This window comes from Dermacentor albipictus, chromosome 3, assembly GCF_038994185.2.
Source record: "Dermacentor albipictus isolate Rhodes 1998 colony chromosome 3, USDA_Dalb.pri_finalv2, whole genome shotgun sequence".
Classification (NCBI taxonomy): Eukaryota; Metazoa; Arthropoda; class Arachnida; order Ixodida; family Ixodidae; genus Dermacentor; species Dermacentor albipictus.
In genome coordinates, this window is record NC_091823.1 from 175,888,315 (window position 1) to 175,911,404 (window position 23,090).

Consider the following 23,090-nt stretch of genomic DNA (forward strand, 5'->3'; position numbering starts at 1 on the left):
ATTTCTATTGAAGTGCACTGTAATTCACAGAGAACCTCTCTTTCAAACCATGTGTGTCGTGCAGCTCATGAAATGAATAAGTGCCAACTCAACATTCAGTTTTGCTGCTGCTTTCGATGAATTGCATGTTAGTATGAATGGTAAGATCGAATCGTGGTGTTCACAGCGCAAAACGTAGATGGGACACGAGAACAGAAGACGACACCACAAGCGCTGTCGACACATTCAATATGGCCCGAGGTACAAGAACAGCGCTTGTGGTGTCGTCTTCTCGTTATCCTGTTAACACCACGATAGAAACCCAACAAGCCCAGGCTGATATTCTAAAGATGGAGTCATTGGGAAGCGAATTTAGCAGTGCCAAGCAGGTGCATTTCAGGCCAGTGTTAACGTTACTTTTAAGGTTTCAAGTGCTCTTTTTCTTGTTTTCTTTCAGAGGAAGAATGCGAAAGAGACTACGGCTTCTCCAAAAGTGCCACAGAGAACGTGTAAGTGTGCTGGAACAGATATGCACTTGGCTTTGTTAGCATCAGAAGGCGTTTCGAGGAAGCCTGTATTAGCGTCTTTGTCTACGTTCCTAAAGGGAGTGGAATTGCGCTTACGGTTTCCTTTAGCCGCTCGCACCGCTACACGCTGTCTACCATCGCACGGTTTAAAATGACGTCAAATGTTCGCCTGGCTGCAGAGAAGCCACCTTCAATGCCGATATTTCGTAACCCTCAATGCCATCATCATCACAATTGGCCACATGCGTAACACGGGTGTCTTAACATGATAGACTCCTCTTATTTTTATTTGCGCCCACTATATTTTCTCCCTTCCTCTTCCTCTCTTCTTTAGGAATCATGGTTGTCAATTTACACTTTCAAGTACCCAGTAATTATTTGCCAATTTTCGTTGGTTTCTTCCTTCATTGCGTTATTCCTTTCCTGCTTTTTCGGACGACCTCATATTTATGGTACCCCAGAAGTGCTTCACTTAACTTCAGTTTATCACTTTAAGCATATAAGGCAGGCAACGTGGATATATATATGGCGATATTACATAAGGGGTGGGTATAGCTATAAGTATTCATATATACAACAAAATATGGGTAAATATGGCACTTATACATTCAGAAAGTGTAGATAGAAGAGTGGTTGCGGTGACGTAGTGCGGAAGGTCATTCCAGTGTATGGCTAAGTGAGGAAAGAATGATGCAGCAAACCCTGTAGCATGAGTAAGTGTACGGGCAACATGCAGGGGATGACCAATGCGGAGTGAGATGCCTGCCGTAGGTCTGATGTAGGGCGGATGACGAATTGAGCTGAAAAAAAAAACTAATGGAACAAACACACACTGGCGATTCGACATGACGACAAGCAAACTGGTTAGACCGGATTTTGTTTTTAAAGTTGATATACTGGTATTGATGAACAGCACGAATGAATGAATCTGGTGGCTAGATTCTATAGTGATCAGATAGATTTGGCTAGGGCTCCGGATGGGAGATGCACATTCCAGTTTTGTTCGTACCAGGGACGTGTATACGAGAATTTTTACATTTGGTGGTGCGTAGCAGAAGTACCGTTTCAAAAACCAAGGCTTTTGTTGGGTAATCATAGGTTGCTTGTGACATGCGCATTCCAGGTTATATGTTCGCAGACGGTTACGCCCAGTAAGAATTGGTTAATTCTACTGTGACGCTAGTGATTAAGTAAGAGAAGGAAAGGAGGTTGTGTCTGCGGTGAAATCACACATGATAGAATTTTGCAGCGTTAAGTTACATGAGCCACTAGCTGCACCAGTCTTGTACACATTTTAAGTCGTTTTGGAGACCTAGCTGGTCAGATGTTTTAGTAACTGTGCGGTTCACAACGCAGTCATCGGCGAACATGCTGTTGTTACACGGAACATGTACAGGTAAGTCATTTATATATATAAAAAAGGGGGGCCATGCACAGGTCCTTAAGAGATGCATCATGTTATTGGGAGGTGATTAGAAGTCTGGCTACTAACATAGACGCACTGAGAGTGGTGTGCTAAAAATTATTTTATCTATTGTAACACTATAGGGTGCAAATTGAACTGGGAAAGTTTTAGTAGTAGGTGTTCGTGAGGTATTTTGTCGAAAGGCTTAGCGAAGTTGAGAAAGACTTCGTCAGTTTGAACGTTAGAGTCAGATAATGTAGATAATAAATGACAATGGCTAATTGCGTTTCCCAGGGCAAGACTTTACGAAACCCGTGCTGAGAAGCTTTAAAAAAATGGTTCGTGTCAAGGAAATTCATCATGTGAGAATAAATGACATGATCCATGATTTGGCATGGCACACTAGTGAAAGAAATGGGACGGTAATTAAGAGGTGATTCTTTGTTGCCTGATTTGAACAGTGGAATCACCTTTCCGACTTGCCGGTTGCCGGGTATGTAGCCTGTGGGAAGTGAGTGCGCGAAGTTTAAGTACGCCGCGGAGACGTGCTGACTATATTTTAAGAGCTTGGAAGTTGTTTCGTCCGTACCCGACGAGGATGAAAGCTTCATATTTTCGATAGTACAGGTGATTTTATGTGTAAAAAATATGTTTGATGGCATTGGTGATGTCGAATGATTAGTTAGGACAGGTAGTGGTATCTGAAATTTCTTAGCGAGAACGGATGAGAATACAGTGTTAAATATGTTCGTGCATTCAACCTCACTTACCTCTTGTCCATGTACATTGATAAGAGTGATATCGCGTGTTTGTTGAGGGCTTGGTATTTGCTAAAATTTTCGCAAATGGTAGGTTAATATTGTCGACAGGTCTGTTACAAAAAATGTGCGTTTCGCGCTGCGAACAGATTGCAGATACGTATCCTCAGCCGCATAATTCTTGCTCCATGCGTATACGCTTGGGTTGAATTTTGCTGCGTGGATTAGGCGCTTTAGTCGCTTTCAAGAGCTTTTAATGTCGTGGAGGGTCATGGCTTGTAATCGTTGGCGCGAAATGTCATGGCGGGAATAAATTCTGTTACTAGTTGTGCCAATTTAGTCCTGAAAGTTAGCCACTTAACTTAAACAGACCAGTCGCCAAAGCATGTTTTAAAATTTCGAAAAAAAGCATGCAGTTGGTTACTGATTGCTGCGGAATTACTTCTGTCATATAAGTGATTAGTATTGTGGGAAGTTTGGCGTTGTTCCAGTACAAAGCTGAAGGTGGCACGCAAGAATTTATGAACGCTGGTTTTGCTGAAATATGTAATGAATGATAAACTTTCGATATGATTAGTTAGTATCATGTTCACACTGTTAGAAGAGTCAAGTGAGATGCATGTCGGTTACTAGGCTGTATGTTTAATAGTTGTTACGTTCCGCTTCCCCTTCACCCTGAGATCATCTTAGTGCACACTTAAGTAGGTGTGTTTCTATCAAGTGTACACCATAGTTTTTGCATTCTTTGACTGTGGGCATGACCTGCGATCAAACTGATGACACATCATTAGGCGTGTCTTCAATAGAGACCATAATGGCCTATTTTTTGTATCTAGAATAGAGGCGAAGACGTCGTTTCATTGCCACACATATTCGGAAATCTCTGTAAATCTCGCATTCGCAGCTAGATATTTCGCCTTCACTCGTTAACCCAGGGACCTTCTCTGGCACCTTTTGTAATTGATGGATGTAAATGAAAACCTAATTCACGTTTGTTCGATTAATCTTTTTATGTATATTGTAAAAGGTTAACAATGCAGATAGGAAACACTTTCATCATTCCTCGGTGAATTAGCAATAGCTATTTGCTTTTATGGCCTACCTGTACAACTTGCACGGTGTTGTCCTTATATTTCTCTATCAGCAGCTCCACGAAATCGTCTTCGATGCCTTCACCCTTTAGATCGTCCCATAGCGATTCCCTGTCTATGTTGTCGTGAACTCTTGGTAATATCTATAAGTGATATCCACAAAGGCATATTCTGATATATTGAAATGCTACACACATGTCCTCTCGGCATCTACCGTGCCCGAGCCCGTTCTGCTACATGTTCCACAAGCACATTTTTTTTTTCATACGACCGACCGGTAAAATTTTATTGCGCTTATTTCCATTCAATGAATTATAAGCACACACCATTTAGCCAGTACGTGTGCAGCCATGTAGAAGCGTTATAAGTAAGACTACACATTTCCTGAGTGTAAAGCGTTATACATATTACAAGGTAAAAATATTGTGAGGTTTGCTCGGAGCTTTGCTTTTCGAGCTACAATTTCAAACGAAAACGATAATCAAGACGATGAGCAAAACGAGAACAGTAAGAAAGGAGGAGCCAGCGTTTCGACAAGTGGACTTGTCTTCTGAGCACACACCATTCAGCACCATTTGAAGAAGAGAAGTCCCCTTGTCGAAACGTTGGCTCCTGCTTTCCCGTTGTTCTTGTTTTGCTCGATATCGAACGAAGTGTGTATTCCCGACACCAACTCAAATACAGTGTCAACTCGACGCAAACATAGAGTATCAGAATCGCAGGGATAAAATCGAAACTATCTGCAGTTCCAGCACTCGTCATGCATACGCTTTGCATACTTAGGTGTAGGTCATTTCTGTAGCTTTTCATTCTATAAGCCTTTGGGCAATATTTGTGCTAATAATTTTTCAGGAAATGTGGCGGGTATGAGACAGGTACCTAGGCTATGATTAAGAAAACTCCAGTCTTCTTGCGCTGCTTATACTGTGTGATGTCTTAGCAGAAGACACGGTATGTTTGCTTTGTGCACTCGGTGACAGCCCCGGAGTACAGTGGCGTTCCTCCCGTTGTCTAACTCGTAAATAATGCGTATTTTTACTTACTTTTATTACTTATTACTTACTTATTTTTATCTTTAATTACTTTCACTCAATAATGTGGGGTCACGGTGGCGGCGAACGTAATTCACTGTGCACATCTCTCAGGAACTACGTGTCGCTGCACAAAAACAGAGAAAAGTTGTGGAGTGTTTGTTTGCTTGGAGCGTATATTGACATTCCTAGGGTGCCCCTAAGCATAGCACCTCGGCACTTGTTTGTTATAGGAAGTTGAGCGTTCATTACAGAATCGTCGTTTGAATTTTCTGTTCAGGGACATCAGTCTTCGTTTTTCTCCTATCTTTGCCAGGGTTGGTATTCTGGCATAAAATACGCAATTACAAATGTGGGTTAGTATCATAACGCATTTCGTTTATGCTTAATTATCACGCTACTTATAACAACAGGCTTTGATTAGCTTGTCGTCCTCCCTCCAAAAAAAGGAAAGATAAAAAAATAAGAATGTGCCGTTCTGTTCGCTGTAATCGTAATTGATACACAAATCACCAGGCAGATGATGTGGCATTCTAGAGGTTGACACTGTGTCCAAGGTTGTTTACTATGTGTGGCCCTCGGCAGGAAGGGCGACCGCTACGACTCGGGAGCCACAGCGGCGCAGGAAGGCACGCTTATCCGAATGAACCCAGTGCTTTACAAGATGGTGTACCTCATGTGGAGCGCTCCCATCACCAAGTTTTGGGTTCATCAGGTAAAATCCAAAGACTCTTCTTTTGTAACAGATCCAACAATTTAGAAAATTAGCCGAAACAGCAATAGCGCGACATAGACAGTCTGTAGTGTTTAGGGACGCGATAACAAGGAGTACTTCAAATTTTGCAGCCTTTAAGGGCCTTGATTTCTTCAAAAAAAAAAAGAAACTGTTAGCACCCACCTGTTATGGCTATATCAGGAGCACGATTTGTGAATAGCAGAGCCACGTCAAGAAGCTTCCGATTAAAACATCAAAGGAGATAAGGCACATGATATTACGTCCGATAGTTAGGGCATGGTTTACAATAGCGATTTTCGACTGGTTGCGTCAATGTCACGACGATAGCTGCCATCGAAGGGATTTGGTTGCGCGTTGATATTGTGAAAGAGCCAGTCATCAGGAAAGAGGCCAAAATAAGTATTCAATGAGTTTTCTATCCTAAAATAAAGGAATCATAATGAGGCGCGCCGTAGTTCGGGCACAGTATTAATTTTCACCACTCAGGGTTGTTTACCCTAAACCTAAGGCATTTAGCTGTCATCGAGCTGGGGACTCCACGGCCGGGATTTCATTTCGCGCCTTCGTGCTTAGCTGCGCAATGCCAACATCGCTAAGCCACCAGGGCATGTGATAAGGAGGTCAAGGTGCTGTGTTTGTGTGAGTATATCATTTATGAAGGCTCAATTTCTTCCAGCATACGCCATTTGTGACTAGACAGGGAACCAATGAATCACGAGCGCTTACTATTTGTCGCAGGCCAGTGCAGTCAGAGTACAGCATATAAGTACTATGCTAAATATAAAATAGTCTTTACATACACTGTTAGTAAAGTCCTTAATAACCTCCTCCGTATAAGCAGTACGTTCTCGGTTCAGCTAAGACTACCGCACATAAGCTTACTTTCAAACGCGAGTATGCGTGATAAAACACACCGACCCGCTGCTCACTGCTGTATGTGGCCTTTGAGCAAACGCATCCTTTATTTGCAGCCTTGCAAATTTGCGGTCCATAAAGCTCGCTGAAGCGTCGAGAAAGCATTACAAAGCAAAAGTTACAATTAGCGATGAGGGAGATGCTGTGAGGGAGAAACAAAGGCGAAAGGCAAAAAGAGAGAACGAATAGACTAATAAAGAAGTCGTCGCCTCCGTGCGCAGCTTTGATAACGGAGGAGGAGGAAAGACTGCGCCGACCGGGAAGGAGGAAAAACATTGCGTGAGCAGGTGGAAGAGGAGATCGGTTCCGGTGGCAATTATCCTCGTTTCTTTGCACCAGCGTCGTTATGCGACTGTGTACACGTTATAAAGTCATCTGGCAGCACCGCTGACCCTCTTGGTGATCTCAGTGACATCCAATTCCACCGATGTTACTAGAAATTGCAAGAATTCAGTATAACTTAGACGACTCGTCCGAGTGCGACTGCCGTACAAGGATCATCAGCTGCGGCGGCCCTCCAAATGCGCCGGATTGTCGCGCTCAGGAGTGCGCGCTGTACAGCCGTGAACCAGTGTCGATTTGGTAGGTCAATTTTTCTTCTCATACGTTAGGCTTGCTAAATGCTTCATTTCTGCTATTGCATTATTATGAGGCAGCATATAACGAATCTCGGTGATATAAAGATGTGAACGTGCGGAACGGCGCATTGAAGTTTAGGCGTGTGAACCACCTATAACTGCACGCGTCGTTCCGTTTCGGTTGCCTCCAATTGCATTATTGCTGGCGGTATTTTTGCTTGTGTAGCCAGGGGCCCTATAACGTAAAACTATTCCAAGATGTTTTTATTCCATTCTACTGACGTCAAACTTGCGTAACCACCGACGCAAGCATCGGGCGGTCACCCGCAGTGTTGTCCGAACAGACCAATCAAACGCTCTCCTCCTTCATAGGTGGTCACTTTTGTTTGCTTGAAAAGCGAATAACATTGCCTACACTCAACAGCTTGTCCGATCTAATTGGCTGACAAGACGCGAGGAGCATGCTCAAGTGGAGAGGGACTTGATAGGGCCGAGCCACTGCACTGAAACTCGATAACCGGATGAAGAGGGTAGTGCTGGCATCTGCGATTGGTCCGGTTTCCCTTACATACCTGGTGGCGGCAGCATGCAAATTGCGGCGGCATGCAACGGAAGCTTAAGAATGACGTTACAACGGATCCTCAGCAAAGAAGAGTTGGCAGAACGAGGTCGTTAACGTACCAAAAGGGCTCGAGAACATTAAACGGACAGGCAAAAAGGTTTATTATTTATTATACGCAAATAAACCCATCCTTTACAGCATGGCCGAGCAGCCAGTGCCTGAGCGACTGGCGGCAGCCATCTTTTATTCCTTTCGGTACGGGCAGCCTTCGGCTATTCAGAAGAAAATTCAGTTTTGTTCGGCTTAATTATGCATCTTTAACGCGTACACGTCACTTTGACGTGGTGAGTTTTTGCCGTTTTGTAACGTCGCGTGAGAGGCAGGTTACGTGGGTGCAGCCAGAAAAATTTTCACCAGTAGCCGAGGGTTAACGGCGAAAAGGAGTCGAACCAGAAAACTATTTTTATTTTGTTCGGTCAAATCATACATAATCAGTGTGTACAGGTCATATGAGATGGGGAGCTGTTGCGGTTTTCGTGACGTCGCGGGACAGACATGTGAACTTGGGGTTGTCCAAAAAAGTTTTTAACCAATCGCGGAGGGCTGATTGCAGAATTAGAATAGAAAAGTTTGGAATAGTTTTACGTTATAGCGCCCCAGGTTTCCTGCCATTGAAATTTCATCCGCGTATTTTCAAGAGGGCTCGCATTTTATTGAGCCGCTAGTAATCGCCTGTAGCGTTCTACCCATGAAATCTGCCGTTCTTTAATACCCTTGATGGACTTTGAGAAGCGGATTCATGGCATTTCATTTGTCGCATGACGGTTTTATTTTGAACACTTTTCTGGCGTGTTACGGACTTTATTATGTGTAATGTGTGGATATTAGTTGGTCTCCGGCATTCCTCTTTATTTAGTCGAGTTCCCTGGAATTCAAAGCCCAATTTAGCTCCAAATTTGCTTGATGCGAAAATAATCATAGCCAAGTGTTCGACGAAAACTCGTCTGGCGAGGAAACATTATGGTGTCCAAAAAACGTGCACTCGCCAAGAATGAAATAAAAATAAATCAGCAGCACCGAAGTGTCGGTTTGCGCAAGAGCAGAATTTGTCACAAGAGGAGCAGTACATTCATTACTTGTAGATTGGGGTAAGTTCTACGCCACTGGCGAAATTTCAACAGAGGGATATCCTACGTCAAGCTACCAGTTCCAAATTTTATTCCAGACTGCAATTTGTTTTCTGCACAGGGGTAAACAGGCAGAGGTCGACACTAATGATGATATTTTGTCAGCACGAAAGTGGGGTGGGACACAGAAATAGACAAGTGCTTACAATATTGTTCGCATTAGGATGACATTGAAGCACTTGCACGCACTGTAATATAACTACATGTAGACATATATTCTGGAGCCATGCCATTCATTTATGCCGATTTGACAAAAGTGGGAAACCACTGGGTTAGTTTAGGAGAGTGTAAATGAACACAAGTGCAGCTGAATGCCAGTAAGTCTAAGGGCATACATGAGTGCCCCTGAGTGCCAGCTAACATTGTGGGCCCATTATTACCTGAAAATGTGAAGAGGTGTGATGGTGAAATAAACCATAAGCACAAGCACATTGAGTTGACTTCGAAGAGGGTTAGTGCATGTGAAATGTGTTTGTGCAGAACGTGGAGAACACAATCAAGCATATTTTCCTAGCTTCAATTTCTTGCTTGGAGCATTACGTGAGTTCGTCTATTTTCAAGGCTTGAATACTTTGTTAACACTGCAAATGCGCTCATGGCATTCAGATTAAGTAGGGATCGACTTTGGTGCTAATATTGCCCGTCAAATTTCAAATACACTGCTGAAACTTCATAGGTCGGACAAATTCGCATTTCGTCCACAATCTGTCATTAATAATGCACCTGTGAATTGTGTGGCATAGAGTGTACCGCTTTCTCTTGTAGTTCATCTAAACCTAGTTTTATAATGTTAGGATGGATAGCTGGGCATGTTGGTTGAGTATGATCTGATGTGAAAGACGTAAACACGACGACGCACAAAGAGAGCAATTGACACACATACAGGCTGCCTTAGTTACTTCCATCAATGTTTACTCTGGAAGAAACGCCGCCATTTTATACGATGAGTGCTATCACAGTTAATATGTGCATATTCGCGTCCAGGTAATGCAGTTCTTTTTGCGATAACGAGATTGATGAAACATTCGCGCAGATATATCCTGTCTCAACGATCCTTTGGCCTCAATTACTGATACTTTGTTTCGTGATCTCGTACACGGGCCAGCGCCTTGCTAAATAAGAAGGGTTGGTCATACTGCAGAGCCTTGAAAGCTTGCATGGGGCATAAAGCAATGCTGTTACGCTAGCTCGCTTGGTAGTGTTCTTCAAATTATGCGAAATGTGTAGGTAAGGCATGGCGACTACCCTTCTTTCTCGGGACAAGGCTCCTGGTCCAGTTGGCAGGTTCGCGACTTCCTCATTATTTTTTATGCTATGGAAACTAGCCCAATTTGTGGGTAGCCTGCCTGTTCTAGTCATTATATCTGCTTAAGAAACCTTTCCGCACTTCGATGTGCACTGGACATCTTGAAAACGTTCAGCAGGCACATGTTGGAAATGCTGCATTTGAATAGATTGACTATAGTAGCTTGATGAGATTGTTTGTCGCTTTCTTCGCGCCTTTCACATCAGATCGCTTTTGTATTGCTGACACGTGCTCCTAGTGGAAGGAGGAATTAGGCTAGGAGGACAGGCAGGTTACCCAGTCTAAATAAAAGCGACATATTCTGTGCTCGGGAAAGCGTCAAAAGCGACTTAAATGAAACAGGGCAGAGCCGACATTTAAAATAAAAAGCAAAATAATGTGTGCCCATTAATGCGATGCAGCGCAAAACAGCAACAGCCCACATGTCAAGTAGCAGGACCAAGCAAGGGTGCTGTATACAGTCTGAGGAACGAAATGATTCTCTGATCCAAGATGGTGCAATTAGGTACAGTGTAATTTTGTTTTCTAGCCACACCACAATTAGGGCAGTCACATAAAAGACCTCGAATCGTTATCTTGCAATCTCAGACGTTTAGATTAACATTGAGACCTGTTTCGTGCATGATCACTACTTTATTAGCCTTGAACAACTTTTGAACAAAACATAACCCCAATAGGGGCAAGGTGAAACAGTTCCTGGAATTGTCCAACACTGAGTCGAATTCATTTTTCCTTCCAGGTACAGCGACTGCCTAGATGTCAAGGAGTAATCACTAAAATTATTCTGCACTTATACGAAGCATATCTGATGTGTTTTTGACGACGAAGAAATTATGCCAAAATAAAACGCACATTCGAAAAGGGTTTCTTTCACTTGTTGGCTGTGTATACACAATAAACTTGTCTTGCATTGCTCTGCGTTCGGCCAAACACTGCGATAGGTATACGGACTACACCGCAAGACAAGAGATTTTTACTGTTGCTTGGCTCCCAGAAGAATTCTTCAATTCAAATACCAACATTTTCTTGCAGCACCTTTTTCTTTCATTTTCCAAGCTTTTCCAGGATAGCTATATTTTCAGTAACTGCGAACTTTCGCTGTCTAATTTCCTCATTAGATAACCTATATATGGAAAATGCGAGCTTACTCTAAGTTTGGAACGTATGTGCGTTTTGTACATGATATTCTACATATCTGCTATTTTACATAATTTTAGTAATAGAGAAAACTCATCATAAAAGAAAGCGACGACCTGAGACGGCCAGCATTCATTGGTTACATAGCATGAAGTTCACGCAAGGTCATGCGTTATGCATGTTTCACATTTTAAATGTTGTAGGCGCGAACATTGCCTATCTGCTTTTGTATATCCTGTTGCAGCTTGGTGTTTAGTTTTTACTGCCAGAGCTTGGTATATCAGTTCTTACTGTGAAACACTGCTGTGCACATTGGTGCATTGTAAATATATAATTCGCCTTTGAAAAAGAGGTAATGTGTCTAAGCCTGCATGAATGTACAGCATGCTTTCAGATTGCATGCATAGCTGAAGTGGACATTGCGCTAGAGCATGGTTCAGGTGGATGAGAAGAACATACGCTTTTAATTACTCTATATAGGCACAGTTGATATAACAAATATAATGAAGGCAGAGGCACTCAACTAATATACATGATTTCTAAACCCGAATTCAATCTCTCCTGCTATATAATTAATTACGCAAGGGTGCAATCCATCTCACCTGCTTGCAACCACTTCCTGGTACACCTTACTTTGCCTGAAACACAGCGCAATAGCGTACTGCCCGCTTATTACAGCGCGTCCACTTTAACACAGTCAGCACGCTTTTTTTTTAATAGTCACCTAACTAAAAGTAGTTTGCGCTTCGATACGACTCGTCTTCTGCACGGAGAACTTCTTGCATTGCAGATAGCAGAACGTGTTCATTGCGGTAGTACTGCTCGTACAAATGTAGCAAAAGACAGAGTGGGCAAATCGTGGTTATTCCAGGTTCATTTTACGTCAAAGCCACCTATTCGCAAGGCTAGGGATGGAGACGTCGTCGGGTGCGATACGCTGAAAAAATAGCATCTGTTTATGCATTTTCGAACAGCTGAATTGTTCGCTTACAGCGATGCCATTCGCGGCTAGCTGGTTCCTCCATCCGTTCATACGTGTGTCGCCTTTACGCTGAAAACTCCTCCGGCGAAATCTCACGCGCATGCACGAAAAAAAAAAACTTGCGGCGCTCACCCTTATTGTTATCGTATTGTCGACCATGTTATGACACACGACCTCAATGGCCATATAGAAAATGTAGGATGAGAGCGCTCCTTCGCTACCATTGGAGGGTAGAAAAGCATAATAAAACGAAATAGTGAACCCACCAATTGCCGACTTTAACGTCGACCTAGTGCACCCCGATGCCAAGTGGATTGTATTCTTCCTGATGGAATGGTTTGGAATTGAGTGCTACACGGACGCCGATGTGCCGATCACGCATCACCGCTCGTGTATAGATTTACGCTTAGGCAAGGACTTGTCTAGCATAGAAATACAGCCGGTTGCGACGTACCACAGCTCTCACAGGGCTATGGTCTCTGTGGTAACAAATGAGACAAAATGCACGATAAAAATTACGTAATTACGTGCAGGCGTCTTTATGTATTTAATGTAGCAATCCTATAGCAATAAATATGCATCAATATTGTTGTCAACATAGGCATCGCAATACAACTTTGCTGGTTTTCCTTCTTCACAGAGTAGAAGGGCAATAAGCTTTTGACGACAGTCGCCACGGTAACCCGGTGGATTTAATGCTGCGACCCCGCCTGTCACATGTCGACGAAAATTCCAAAACGTTTTTGTCACCCATTGGGCGCGCGTTAATTAACCCCTGGTGGTCGCAATTATTTGGAAGCTCTCCATTACTGCGTCCCTCGTAATTCACAGCGGTCTTGGTATGCTAAGTCCTACAATATTACTTCTTTAACCACGCCTCCATTCCTTACTTCCTTTCCTTCTTTTAACCTCGATGGCACTGCAGGTATGTCGACAGTATCTGGTCGCTACGTCAACTTCACCGTGCAGCTGAAGAGGTGAAAACAAACTAGTCTGAGCAAAGCAGTGAAGCTTCCGTTATTGGCAATGCAGTTGTGGTAGGCCCACGAATGGGCCTACCACCTAGCTGCTTCTAAACAAACACTGTGTAAATAAGTGCAGCGGAGCGGCATAAAAGGTGTGTCCTGAGAGCATTTTGCTCGTACTCAAAAAAGCTATATCTGTCAGTCTTACGTACATGGCATCCTTGTTGCAGCCAGGGGAATTGAATAGAAATATTGGTCGGTTCAACGAACTTAGGCATGCCACAGGAATCTCGCCCGCTTATTCGACGTCTCAGAATAGCGGAGCCGTATTGCCGTTATACCGTCGAGGTAGCGCAACATTGAAACAAGTCCAGCAACCTATAGTTACAGGTGTGCATGTTGGTAACGGATCATATTTTACTGAACCTTGTGAACGCGGATGAATGTTTCTCAGACAAAGCCAAGTTCTCGGTTAAGCAGTGACTACAACGAATAAAGCAAAGCAGCACAGAAGAGCACAGCGAAGAAAAACGAAGCACTAAAGAGAAACATTCACCTGGCGAAGCAGTTTCCTTTTCACACAGCTCCCATGCTCCTCAATATTACCCCTTTTAGCCTTTCCGCCCCACTTGACCGCTGATGAAAGCTGGGATCGTATACTGCTAGTCATTTAAGCACATTTTTACTGTCACCATCCCCAAAAGCATCGGCAACACCTGCACACGTTTACCACGCACGATCACTGTCAGTAATGAATCGCTTTAAATAGACAGCGTCGGAAGCACAAATGTATGTACAAATAGCTATGCGAGTCCTTTGTCTAAGCCTCTTCTCTGTACTCGTCTTGTGCACAGCAAGCTGCATTCAAGCACTGCGAACATGCTCGAAGTGTCACCTTAGTGACCGTTGTTTCAGCGTAGAGGTGGTGTAGTGGTTAATGTGTTTCGTTGCCACGCGATGTACCCGGATTGAATTCCCAGTGTGTCTATATTTGTGTGATGAGTGTTACCAATTCCCTATAATGTGGTTCTAAACTATGTGCACGAAACCGCGCGTAAACCGACTCTGGGGTGGCACTTGCCTTTAAAAAAAGTATTTTCATTTCATGAAAAATGCTGATTGCGCTGTGTAATAAGAACATTTATATAGTCTAAAGCCCCTCCCTCCTACTTCCCTTATGCGAGGGCTCCTGCGATATACTTACGTGTGCCGCTACTCCATTGCATTTCCAGAGGTATTGTCAGTCAGGTAATAGTATCAGTGAAAAATGCAGCAGCAAAGCTGAGAATGACGAAACTAACTTTTATTGGGCGAACTGATGCCCACGAAAGCAGGTTACACTAAAAGCACAGCGATAATGGCGAATAGTGTCTGCAAACATCGAACCCTGATTTGCGTGGCAAGTCATCGAAGGTTCCAGAGTAATCGCTGGTGTGCCCGTCTCTTCGAGAAAATTCTACAGCATGCGCGTGGCGCATACAAGCAATCAAATTACAGAAGGTTACACAGCGGATAGTACCTTCGATAACGTTGGAGAAACTTCCGGTACGTGCATGCGTGTCCTGCGCGGAGCGATAAGATATTTTACATGGTGAAACGCTTTCCCTCATAAAAAGCACACTTGTGAGTATGTGCCGTTTGTTATTGTGGGCCAATCCCGAACATCCTGAAATAATCTGGTGGCCATGCTTCTTCCTTTAGGCGACGGGTAATGCAAATGAGTGGTAATTTCCGTCGGCATCTACAATCTAATATATAGGCCGACCTCCAATATTTTGAAATGAGAAAACCTAAATGGTCTGAAGCTCCTCCTACTTCCATCACGCGATGGCTGATCTGACAGAGTGACGTACGTAGACTGCGTTCCATTCCCATGGGTGTGCGAAGCTTAAAAATCTGGGCCGATCTCGAAGATTGTGAAAGAAGGTAATTTAAGCACCCTGAAGGACCCCGTACTTACCTATTGCGATGGGTAATGCGATGGAATATAGTGACGTGCACACTGACTCCGCCCGATTCCCGTGGCTGCTGCAGTTTAAAAATGTGGGCCGGTTTTGATAATTGTGAATAAGAAAACATTAGTGTGAAGCTCCTTCTACTTTCCTCGCGCCATGTTCTGATGCGATATTGAGGTGTGTAGGGACTGCGTGACGTTGCTGCGGGCATTTTAAGTGCAAAAATGGGGGCCGATCTTGAATATTGCGAAAGAAGGAAATTTAAGTAGTCATAATGTCCCCGTACTTACCTTAATCTAAAATCACCAGTGCTCTTGTTTCTTTTCAAAAACGTTTATAATTGTTTCTATGAGTGTGATTCCGTACCGCTCAGGTCAGTTTGTGCCGTACAGATTGCATCAAATTTCTCACTACATTTCTGACTACATTTTTGCAGATATTCTTCATTATGTTTTTGGGCACAATGAATGTAGCTGCGCTCTGGCCTTCCTGCGGAAATAGGACGCTCGATACTTTGTGCGTGGTGTGGATATTTCTTATCGGCATGGAGATTCTGGACCGCACCTGTCGTTTGTATCTCGTAAGTTGTCAATTTTACACGAAGATTGGAATGTTTGGCCTAGCATTCACGGGTCTGCATGAAGGATAACCATCGTTTTTTTTTTTTAATGAGACCCCCCCCCTTTCTTTTTCAGACGAACGCGAATGTTCCTCTGCTTTCGAAGTTTGTTGAATTCTTCATGATAACATTTTTCGGAGTCTCGTACATGACTTCTCGACTCTTCGGAGTGGGTCCATTCAAGGATCCGTACACGGGAAAAGTGCTCGTTTGTGTGGCACTTCTCTACTTTTACTACCGCCAGACGCTTATCTACTTGCCTATATCACCTCAAGTTGGCCCGCTTCTGTACTCTATAAAGCTGATGGTGAGCTTCTCTTTAATCATTCTTGAACGTAACCCATATACTCATCCTTAAGATTAGACGTGGTCTGAAGCATGCACCCCTTTTTCTGTTGCCTCTCACGCCGGCGTATTTGCTTGCGGCACACACTTGTCATATTTGCTGCCTCCGCCTTCCTTGTTTCTGAGCATCGGAGATGAGACGCCATATAAACTTAGAAAACGACACTTTACCTACGGTGTACCCCATATTCGCTTGTGTAAGGCCCACCTCACGGAGCAAGAAATATAGGAGTGGAAACTCCGCTGTTTGCGGCGACCAGAAAAGGTCACAAGCCCGCGTATATATTTTCATGCTGGCGGCACCTGGCGGCATGGGAAGAAATTACCGCTGTTTCGGTTGCCAGGGCAACCGGTCGAGTGTTGCTCCCGTTCGGCCGCGCGCGCCTGACTTCTACTGAGGGCACTCTCGCGCGCTTCTTTACCGCTTGTAGCCCGAAGAGCAACTGCTGCTACGCTTCAGCCATTTGAGCACAGTAAAAAATAAAACGCGTTTTCCATGACAGCTATAAGATGATACGTAGCTTCTGGTTGTAGCCAGGGCTATCTTGCTCCGTGGCGGGCGGTTTTCGGTTTTTTGCGCTTGCGAAACTGATGGCTATCTCGTTCCTCATCGCTCAAAGGGCGACCGCTTCTTTCTCGCTCTAGTGCTCACAGGGGTGCGCTTAGGAAGGATGCCGCCGTGCATGTGTTTCCGTTCCTTTTCTTTTTTATAAGACTCGCGAAAACTAGTTGCCCTAGCTGCTTGGCGATACGAGGAAGATTAGCGGAAGTTTGCCACACGTGTTGCTTTTTTTGATGGGCACACAACAAAACAGTTTTCTTGAGTGCGCGCACCTACGCAGTTCGGTTACGGCGTGCCCGCTGAAGCAAACACCCGTGTCGTCTGCTTGTCGTCTGCTTTGAGCGGGTGCCGCCGGAGTGAGCGCCGGGCGCTGCTTTTTTTTTTTTCCGCTGCTGCTTCTACGACGCGCCGCATGGTGCCGCCACTGCATAGGGTAGCGTCGGCGCATGCAACAATTGTGACTTTATCTGGTCGCCTGCGCTCGCTCGCGCTGACGGGAGTTTCACCTCCTATATGTCTTACTCCGTGACCCACCTCTGGAAACGTTCACGCCCCTACTTTGGAGCGCAAAAAAAATTGAAAGAAGTATTATTTCACTAAGCATTGCGGCCGTAGTACTGCCTTGGTTGGTTTATTTTCACAAGCCGCTGCTAGATGCCACTGGTTGTTCTGCCCCCGATGAGATTATCCTGCCCGTATAACCTTGTACCGAACTATGAATCGGCACCTAACGGCAACGTTAGTCCCTGAGTCCGACAGATGCGGGAAATTCGCCCTTAAGAGGTTTAAAGCGGTCGACTTCACCGTCGACCTGGCGTCAGATCGTTTGCACAGGCTGCACCAACGGCCACGCCCACGAGTGATCAGCCTGCAAATAACGGGATCGTCTACAATAAGTTGGCTTACTGGACGGAATGGCGTAACGGCTCGGTGTGGATATAAAACTAATAAAGCTCTAGCCTAATTTACCATAGTAAAGCCTAACCTGACTAGGAAGGAACAGCACCAACTAAGATGACCACAAGTGGGGAGAACGACACAGGACAAGCGCCTCTTGTGATCGTCTTAGTTGGCGCTGTTCCTTCCTATTCAAGTATGCACCATCTAGCCCAAATGAATGTTGTCCTGAACCTAACCTGACCATGGCGATAATCAAGCTCGTGAGGTGTTGGTGCTTCGCCACGACCAGTGACGTTCATCGGGCCACACGGATGAGTGCTCAATGCTCATGTGATCTGAGGCACCTCTAAATTCATGTAAACATTCTCTAAACTAATTACCTGCGCTGCTGGCACTCTAAAAAAAACGGCAAAAGAGATTTTACCGTCACAGTTTGCTTTTTTTGTATTGCCCGATACGCGTACGTCATGTGAGGCCAATACTCAATACCCATTCCTGAAAAAGGAAGTGTCCACCTTAAACTACTAAATAACACATACAGGCAGCAATTTAGAATGGGACTGACGCAATAAAGTCGTTAGAACATGGGATGCAGAACACCGCTCCTATGTCATGAACGCTCGTAAAATGTCCGGAGCTCAGTTTTAACACCTCGATCGCTCCTCCAGAATCAGCTCGCGACAAGACACGAGACACCAGTGACATACGTGGGTCGACTTGGATTTTACATGCACGTCACCATTTATTTCTTCACCTCATTTCCAAAACACTGAGAGTGAAGCAAAAAAAAAAAGCGGGCGAGAGGGCGAATGAGCAAGAACCTGCCTCAAGTGTTGCCGCTTACGAAAGTGTTGTCTCAAGTGTTGCCGCTTGCCAGCGCGCGGCGAAAGACGAGAGCTTGTGAAACATTTCCACTGGTTAGAACACACCATTCTCCGAAATGTACTCGGGCAAATTGGCGACTGGTTCTCGACAACGTGGAGCGCAACGTAACATAAAGGTGATGACGGTTCAATATGCTACGGCCTCCCCAGCGTACACGCCACGGAGCATTGAGGCACCCAGCGCCAAGACGACGCATAGCACCCGTATTAAGTGTCTGATGACCATGGCGCATTAAATTCGGTTTCGCTCCGGTTGCATGCGAGGCAGCGAGTGTTTCAGCTTCCGGAGCTAAGAGGCTTTCACTTGCCCTGCCATACGTCATGCTTGCTTTACCGGTAGAAACGGATACACTTCTGCCACATTCGACTCCTCGCCGCCAGAGCGCCAGTGATGCAAATTTAGTTCTTCGATAGCTAGATCATGCCACATTATACCTCAGCTACCTGCCTACAATTTGGTTATTCAGGCATCATCAACGCGCTATCGAAGGAGGAGGGGGGCATTGTATAAAGAGAAGCAATGGTCAAAAGAAAATCAAGCAGTAAGCTGTATAAAAACCTAGCTTCAGCAAAACAGAGATACACGAAATGCATTGTAAGGCACTAAACCACAATGTAGACCCAAATATGGCAGTGCCGGAAACCTTATTAACGTTATGCAGCCTTTCAGAAAGTAGTGCTTCCTTAAAGAAATTGTCGAAACAGAATATTGAGCAAAATGTCAACCAGGAGCGCTACTAAGGAACACTCACGGATGGACAAAAGAACAAAAAAGGTATTGCCCTAGTGTTACAAAACAGACAGCGAAAGAATTAACAGACGTTGAACAAAGGGGAAAGAAGAAAAAGATGTAAAATAAGTTCAAATTTTTCACCACAACAATTGATATTCTAAAAAAAGCAATAGCTTCCGAAAAAGAAAATATGCCATGATCGGTATTACACGGGATATAGGAATTACATTCCAGTTATTCAGTGCAACAATTAAGGAGTGGTGACCAATAGAATTTGTTCGTTGGAGGGTAAATCGGCTGCACTTACAAGCATCCTTTTTCTGTGGGTTGACTCCATGAGCTGAGTTGTTATTGATGGTAGCAAATGTTAGGAGAGAGAGATACACATTTCACTGTATACCCAGATTACAGCCTGACTGATCGCCTGTCATGTTGTTGAAGACGCTGCGTAATAATTATGATGTACACATTGATTACAGAAACACGCGAACAACACATGCAATCATAAACACACGCAAGAACACGTTAGATATTTACCGAGCTTCCTTAGGATTTGTTCCCCTAAGAAGAACCTTCAGGTCGCAAGCTTGCATGAAAAGGTGCCTGATGTCTATGACGACTTGTTGCTGCACGCCTGGCGACGTTAGAGATTGGAATGCTGCTCGCGAGTCGGTGAATGTAACCCAGGGCTCTCTGCTGTATGTTGTAAACAAAAACCGCCCGAAGTGCCACTACTTTAGTGGCGCTATCGAAGTGGTGACTGAGAGTGACAGGGAGGATGACACTCGCAGGCGGAATTCACGCACCAATGGCTAATGACGCAAATGTAAATAGTGTAAAGGAACCTTGAATGTTGTATAAGAATGATCAAGCCTATATAAAAATAATGCCAGCTTCAGAAGGGTTTGATTCTCTGAGGAAGGTAACACGATTTTATTGCACTTATAGGTAAAGTTCGTGGGAAAGCTTTGTAATGAACCGAGAAACTTGCTTTGAAGGAGTTAGAATTCTCAAGAAGAGTATGCATTTGGACTGGTTGGTTCATGATTACGAGCAGTAAACAGCGCTAAACAACATGACAAAGAGAGGGACACAGACGACAGCACTGACTAACAACCAAGGGTATTTATTCTTTCAGTCAGCCTACATATACTCCACCGGTATCTGAAAGCACAAAAATAGCAAATAATGCGAAAGAAAGGCAATCTCCTTTGGAAGGATAGAAATGGATGGAAGGCTTAATCACGCTTCGTCGCTATTATGAATGTGGAAAGCTTTTAAACAACACGTGCGCAATCACCGCGGTATTTTGACAGATAGGCCACATCTTTAAAAGACGGCTTGCAGTCGCATTCATTGCATTGCAGTGATAATTTATTATCTCTAGCTCATTTTTAACTTTGAGCATTCACGCATGCCGTCATTGATGCACCACCCTGTTTGACCGGTATAAAAACGCTTGCATGAAAGCGGAATCTTAGGAACCACACAGTCACAACGGTCAACAAACCTCTGCCTGCGCTGTTTTTACAACTTTTTTGTTGTTCTCGGTCACCCAATTGTCTTGATGGCCCAGGGTACCTATTTTATTTATGGCAATGAACAGCAACCTTCCGCCTGCCCTGCTGACAACCTTTTTGAGAATATACGCAACCTGGTGCACATATGAGATAACCGTAACCATTTGCCGTGAGCGATCTTAAGATTGAGTGGCTGCCGATTGCTTTCCTTTAAGGCCTGTCCTGAGGCTTTCAGCGACGCTAGTTAAAAGCGGTAACGAGAAGCCTGCGAGCTTCAGCCTGGCTACTTGCAATTCGAAGCTTCCATCTACTTGACGATTACATGAGCTGATAAGGGCCGATTTCATGCAATATATTGCAATACCGTGTTTAACTGTGTTTTAATGCGTGGAGGAAAAGGGAAGAAGGCTCTTATGAGACCGAGGAGCATAAACCCTACATGATCGCTTGAGAACGATACTTCCAAGTCTAAGAAACGAATCTTCTTGTGTGACGGATGCTCCGTGGTCAATTGAAAGGAATCTAAAAGTATGCGGAACAGTTCAAATATTATGGCCGCAATAGGCTGCGCATCAGTAGTGTTAGTACTGGAAAAAATTAAAAAAGCCATCATCGTATCGCATCACTTTCAACTGGCTGAGCTAAGTTCTAAAATTGCGGACATAGCTGGCCAATAAAATGTCGCTAAGAACAGAGGCTATACAGGAACCGATGCACGCACCTTTTTTTTGTACAAGAAGCTTATGCTTCATGGATATGAAAGTGGAGAGCATGTAAAACCTTAAGAGCTCTAAAACCTGTCGACATTGACAACACATGCATTCTGAAACTTAAGAACATGGTATTTGCCGATGCAATGACCAACGTAATTTGTTAATTATATTGTTACGGGGATGTTCGTAGTATAGAAAGACTGTATTTAAAATATGTATACAAGATGAGACAGAGTAGTCAGGATGCCTGACCAACAACAAGACGCAGCAGCCGGTCTGTCGCGATTTTCCTCTCTCTTCTTTCATCCTTCCGTAACAGGATCCCCGAGTGGCGAAGCACCGTCTCGGCGCATGGAAGGCCAAGTATTGCAAGCGAAGTGTGGCTTCAGGCACGAAACGTGCACGACGTCAACAGGCGCGACACTTGAGGATGCATCAAACTGTAGCGGCGAAATCTCGTAATTTACGCTGTTAACTTGACGTAGCACTTCATAAGGCAATACGTATCCCCGACGTTCAATGTGCAACGAGATCAACCCGACGACATTGTGTTCAAAGGAGCACTGAAGCACCTGGCGCGAACTTAACATCGCGATGGCACCCCTCATGACGCTGTTTTTGTATACGCTGCGAGGCTAATAAACGAGGTGGGGCGACTTGACATGTCACGTGAGCGCGATCGATGACTTCACGAGCGTACTCAGTTGCAACATGTGGCACAGAAGGGAGGATGGTGCCAAACGGCAATGTGGTTTCACAACCATAGAAAAGATAAAACGGTGAATATCCAGCGGTGTCATACCGGAACGAAGTATACGCGAACGTCACGTAGGCCAGCATGGCGTCCCAGTCGCGGTGGTCGTTGGAGACGTACATCGACAGCATCACTGTGATGAATCGGTTGAGACGGTCCGTAAGGCCGTTCGTTTGTGGGTGATAGGCGGTGAACAGCTTGTGCTCCATAGCACAAGAGCGGAAGAGGTCGCTAACAACTCGAAACAAGAACGAGTTGCCACAGTCTGTAAGTAACTGTCGAGGTGCACAGTGGTTGAGAATGACGTTCTGTAGGAGAAATTTGGCGGCCTCTTTTGCGCAACTTGTCTGCAACGCCTTTGTTATCACGTAGCTGTCGCGTAATCAGTAGCGACGGCGATCTACTTATTCGCTCTAGTCGTCGAAGGAAAAGGGCCCAGCAGATCAAGGCCTACACGAAAGAATGTTTCATAGGGAACTTCAATTGGATGGAGTCGTCCGACAGTTGACAAGGGAGGTTTCTTCCGAGGCTGGCACGATTCGCAAGTTGCGACATAAGAACGCACAGATTGGTAGAGACCCTGCCAGAAGCACCGGTATCCTACACGGTCATGTGTACGCAAAACTACGAGGCGGCCCACCATCGGTGCATTGTGAAGTTGTTCGAGAACGACGGATTGCAGATGAGAAGGGAGCACAAGGACCAACTCAGGGCCGTCAGGGTTGTTAACGTGGTGGTAGAAGATGCCGTTGTGCAGCTAGAACATGGGGCACGGCCGTCGGTGCTACCAGAATGCACTTTCGCGATGATGGACTGTAAGGATTGGCCGCGTTGTTGTCCAGCGCGCATGTCGGTCATGCCAGTCAAAACCATCACGAATGTTACCGGATCATGCGCAGCAGGATCGGGAGGATCCAATGGGTGAAGAGAGAGGAAGTCAGCGTCC

The 23,090-nt window shown here is 44.7% G+C and overlaps 1 protein-coding gene across 2 annotated transcripts in view; it reads left to right on the plus strand.

Annotated features, from left to right (window-relative positions):
* LOC135900506 (transient receptor potential cation channel subfamily M member-like 2) overlaps window positions 1-23,090 on the plus strand; it is a 382,962-nt gene that overhangs the window by 194,629 nt on the left and 165,243 nt on the right. For both annotated transcript variants that reach the window (XM_070536288.1, XM_070536289.1), the window contains 4 exons: window positions 437-488; window positions 5,377-5,506; window positions 15,551-15,694; window positions 15,810-16,040. In XM_070536288.1, coding sequence (XP_070392389.1) covers window positions 437-488; window positions 5,377-5,506; window positions 15,551-15,694; window positions 15,810-16,040 — 557 coding nt within the window. The remainder of the gene's footprint in view (window positions 1-436; window positions 489-5,376; window positions 5,507-15,550; window positions 15,695-15,809; window positions 16,041-23,090) is intronic.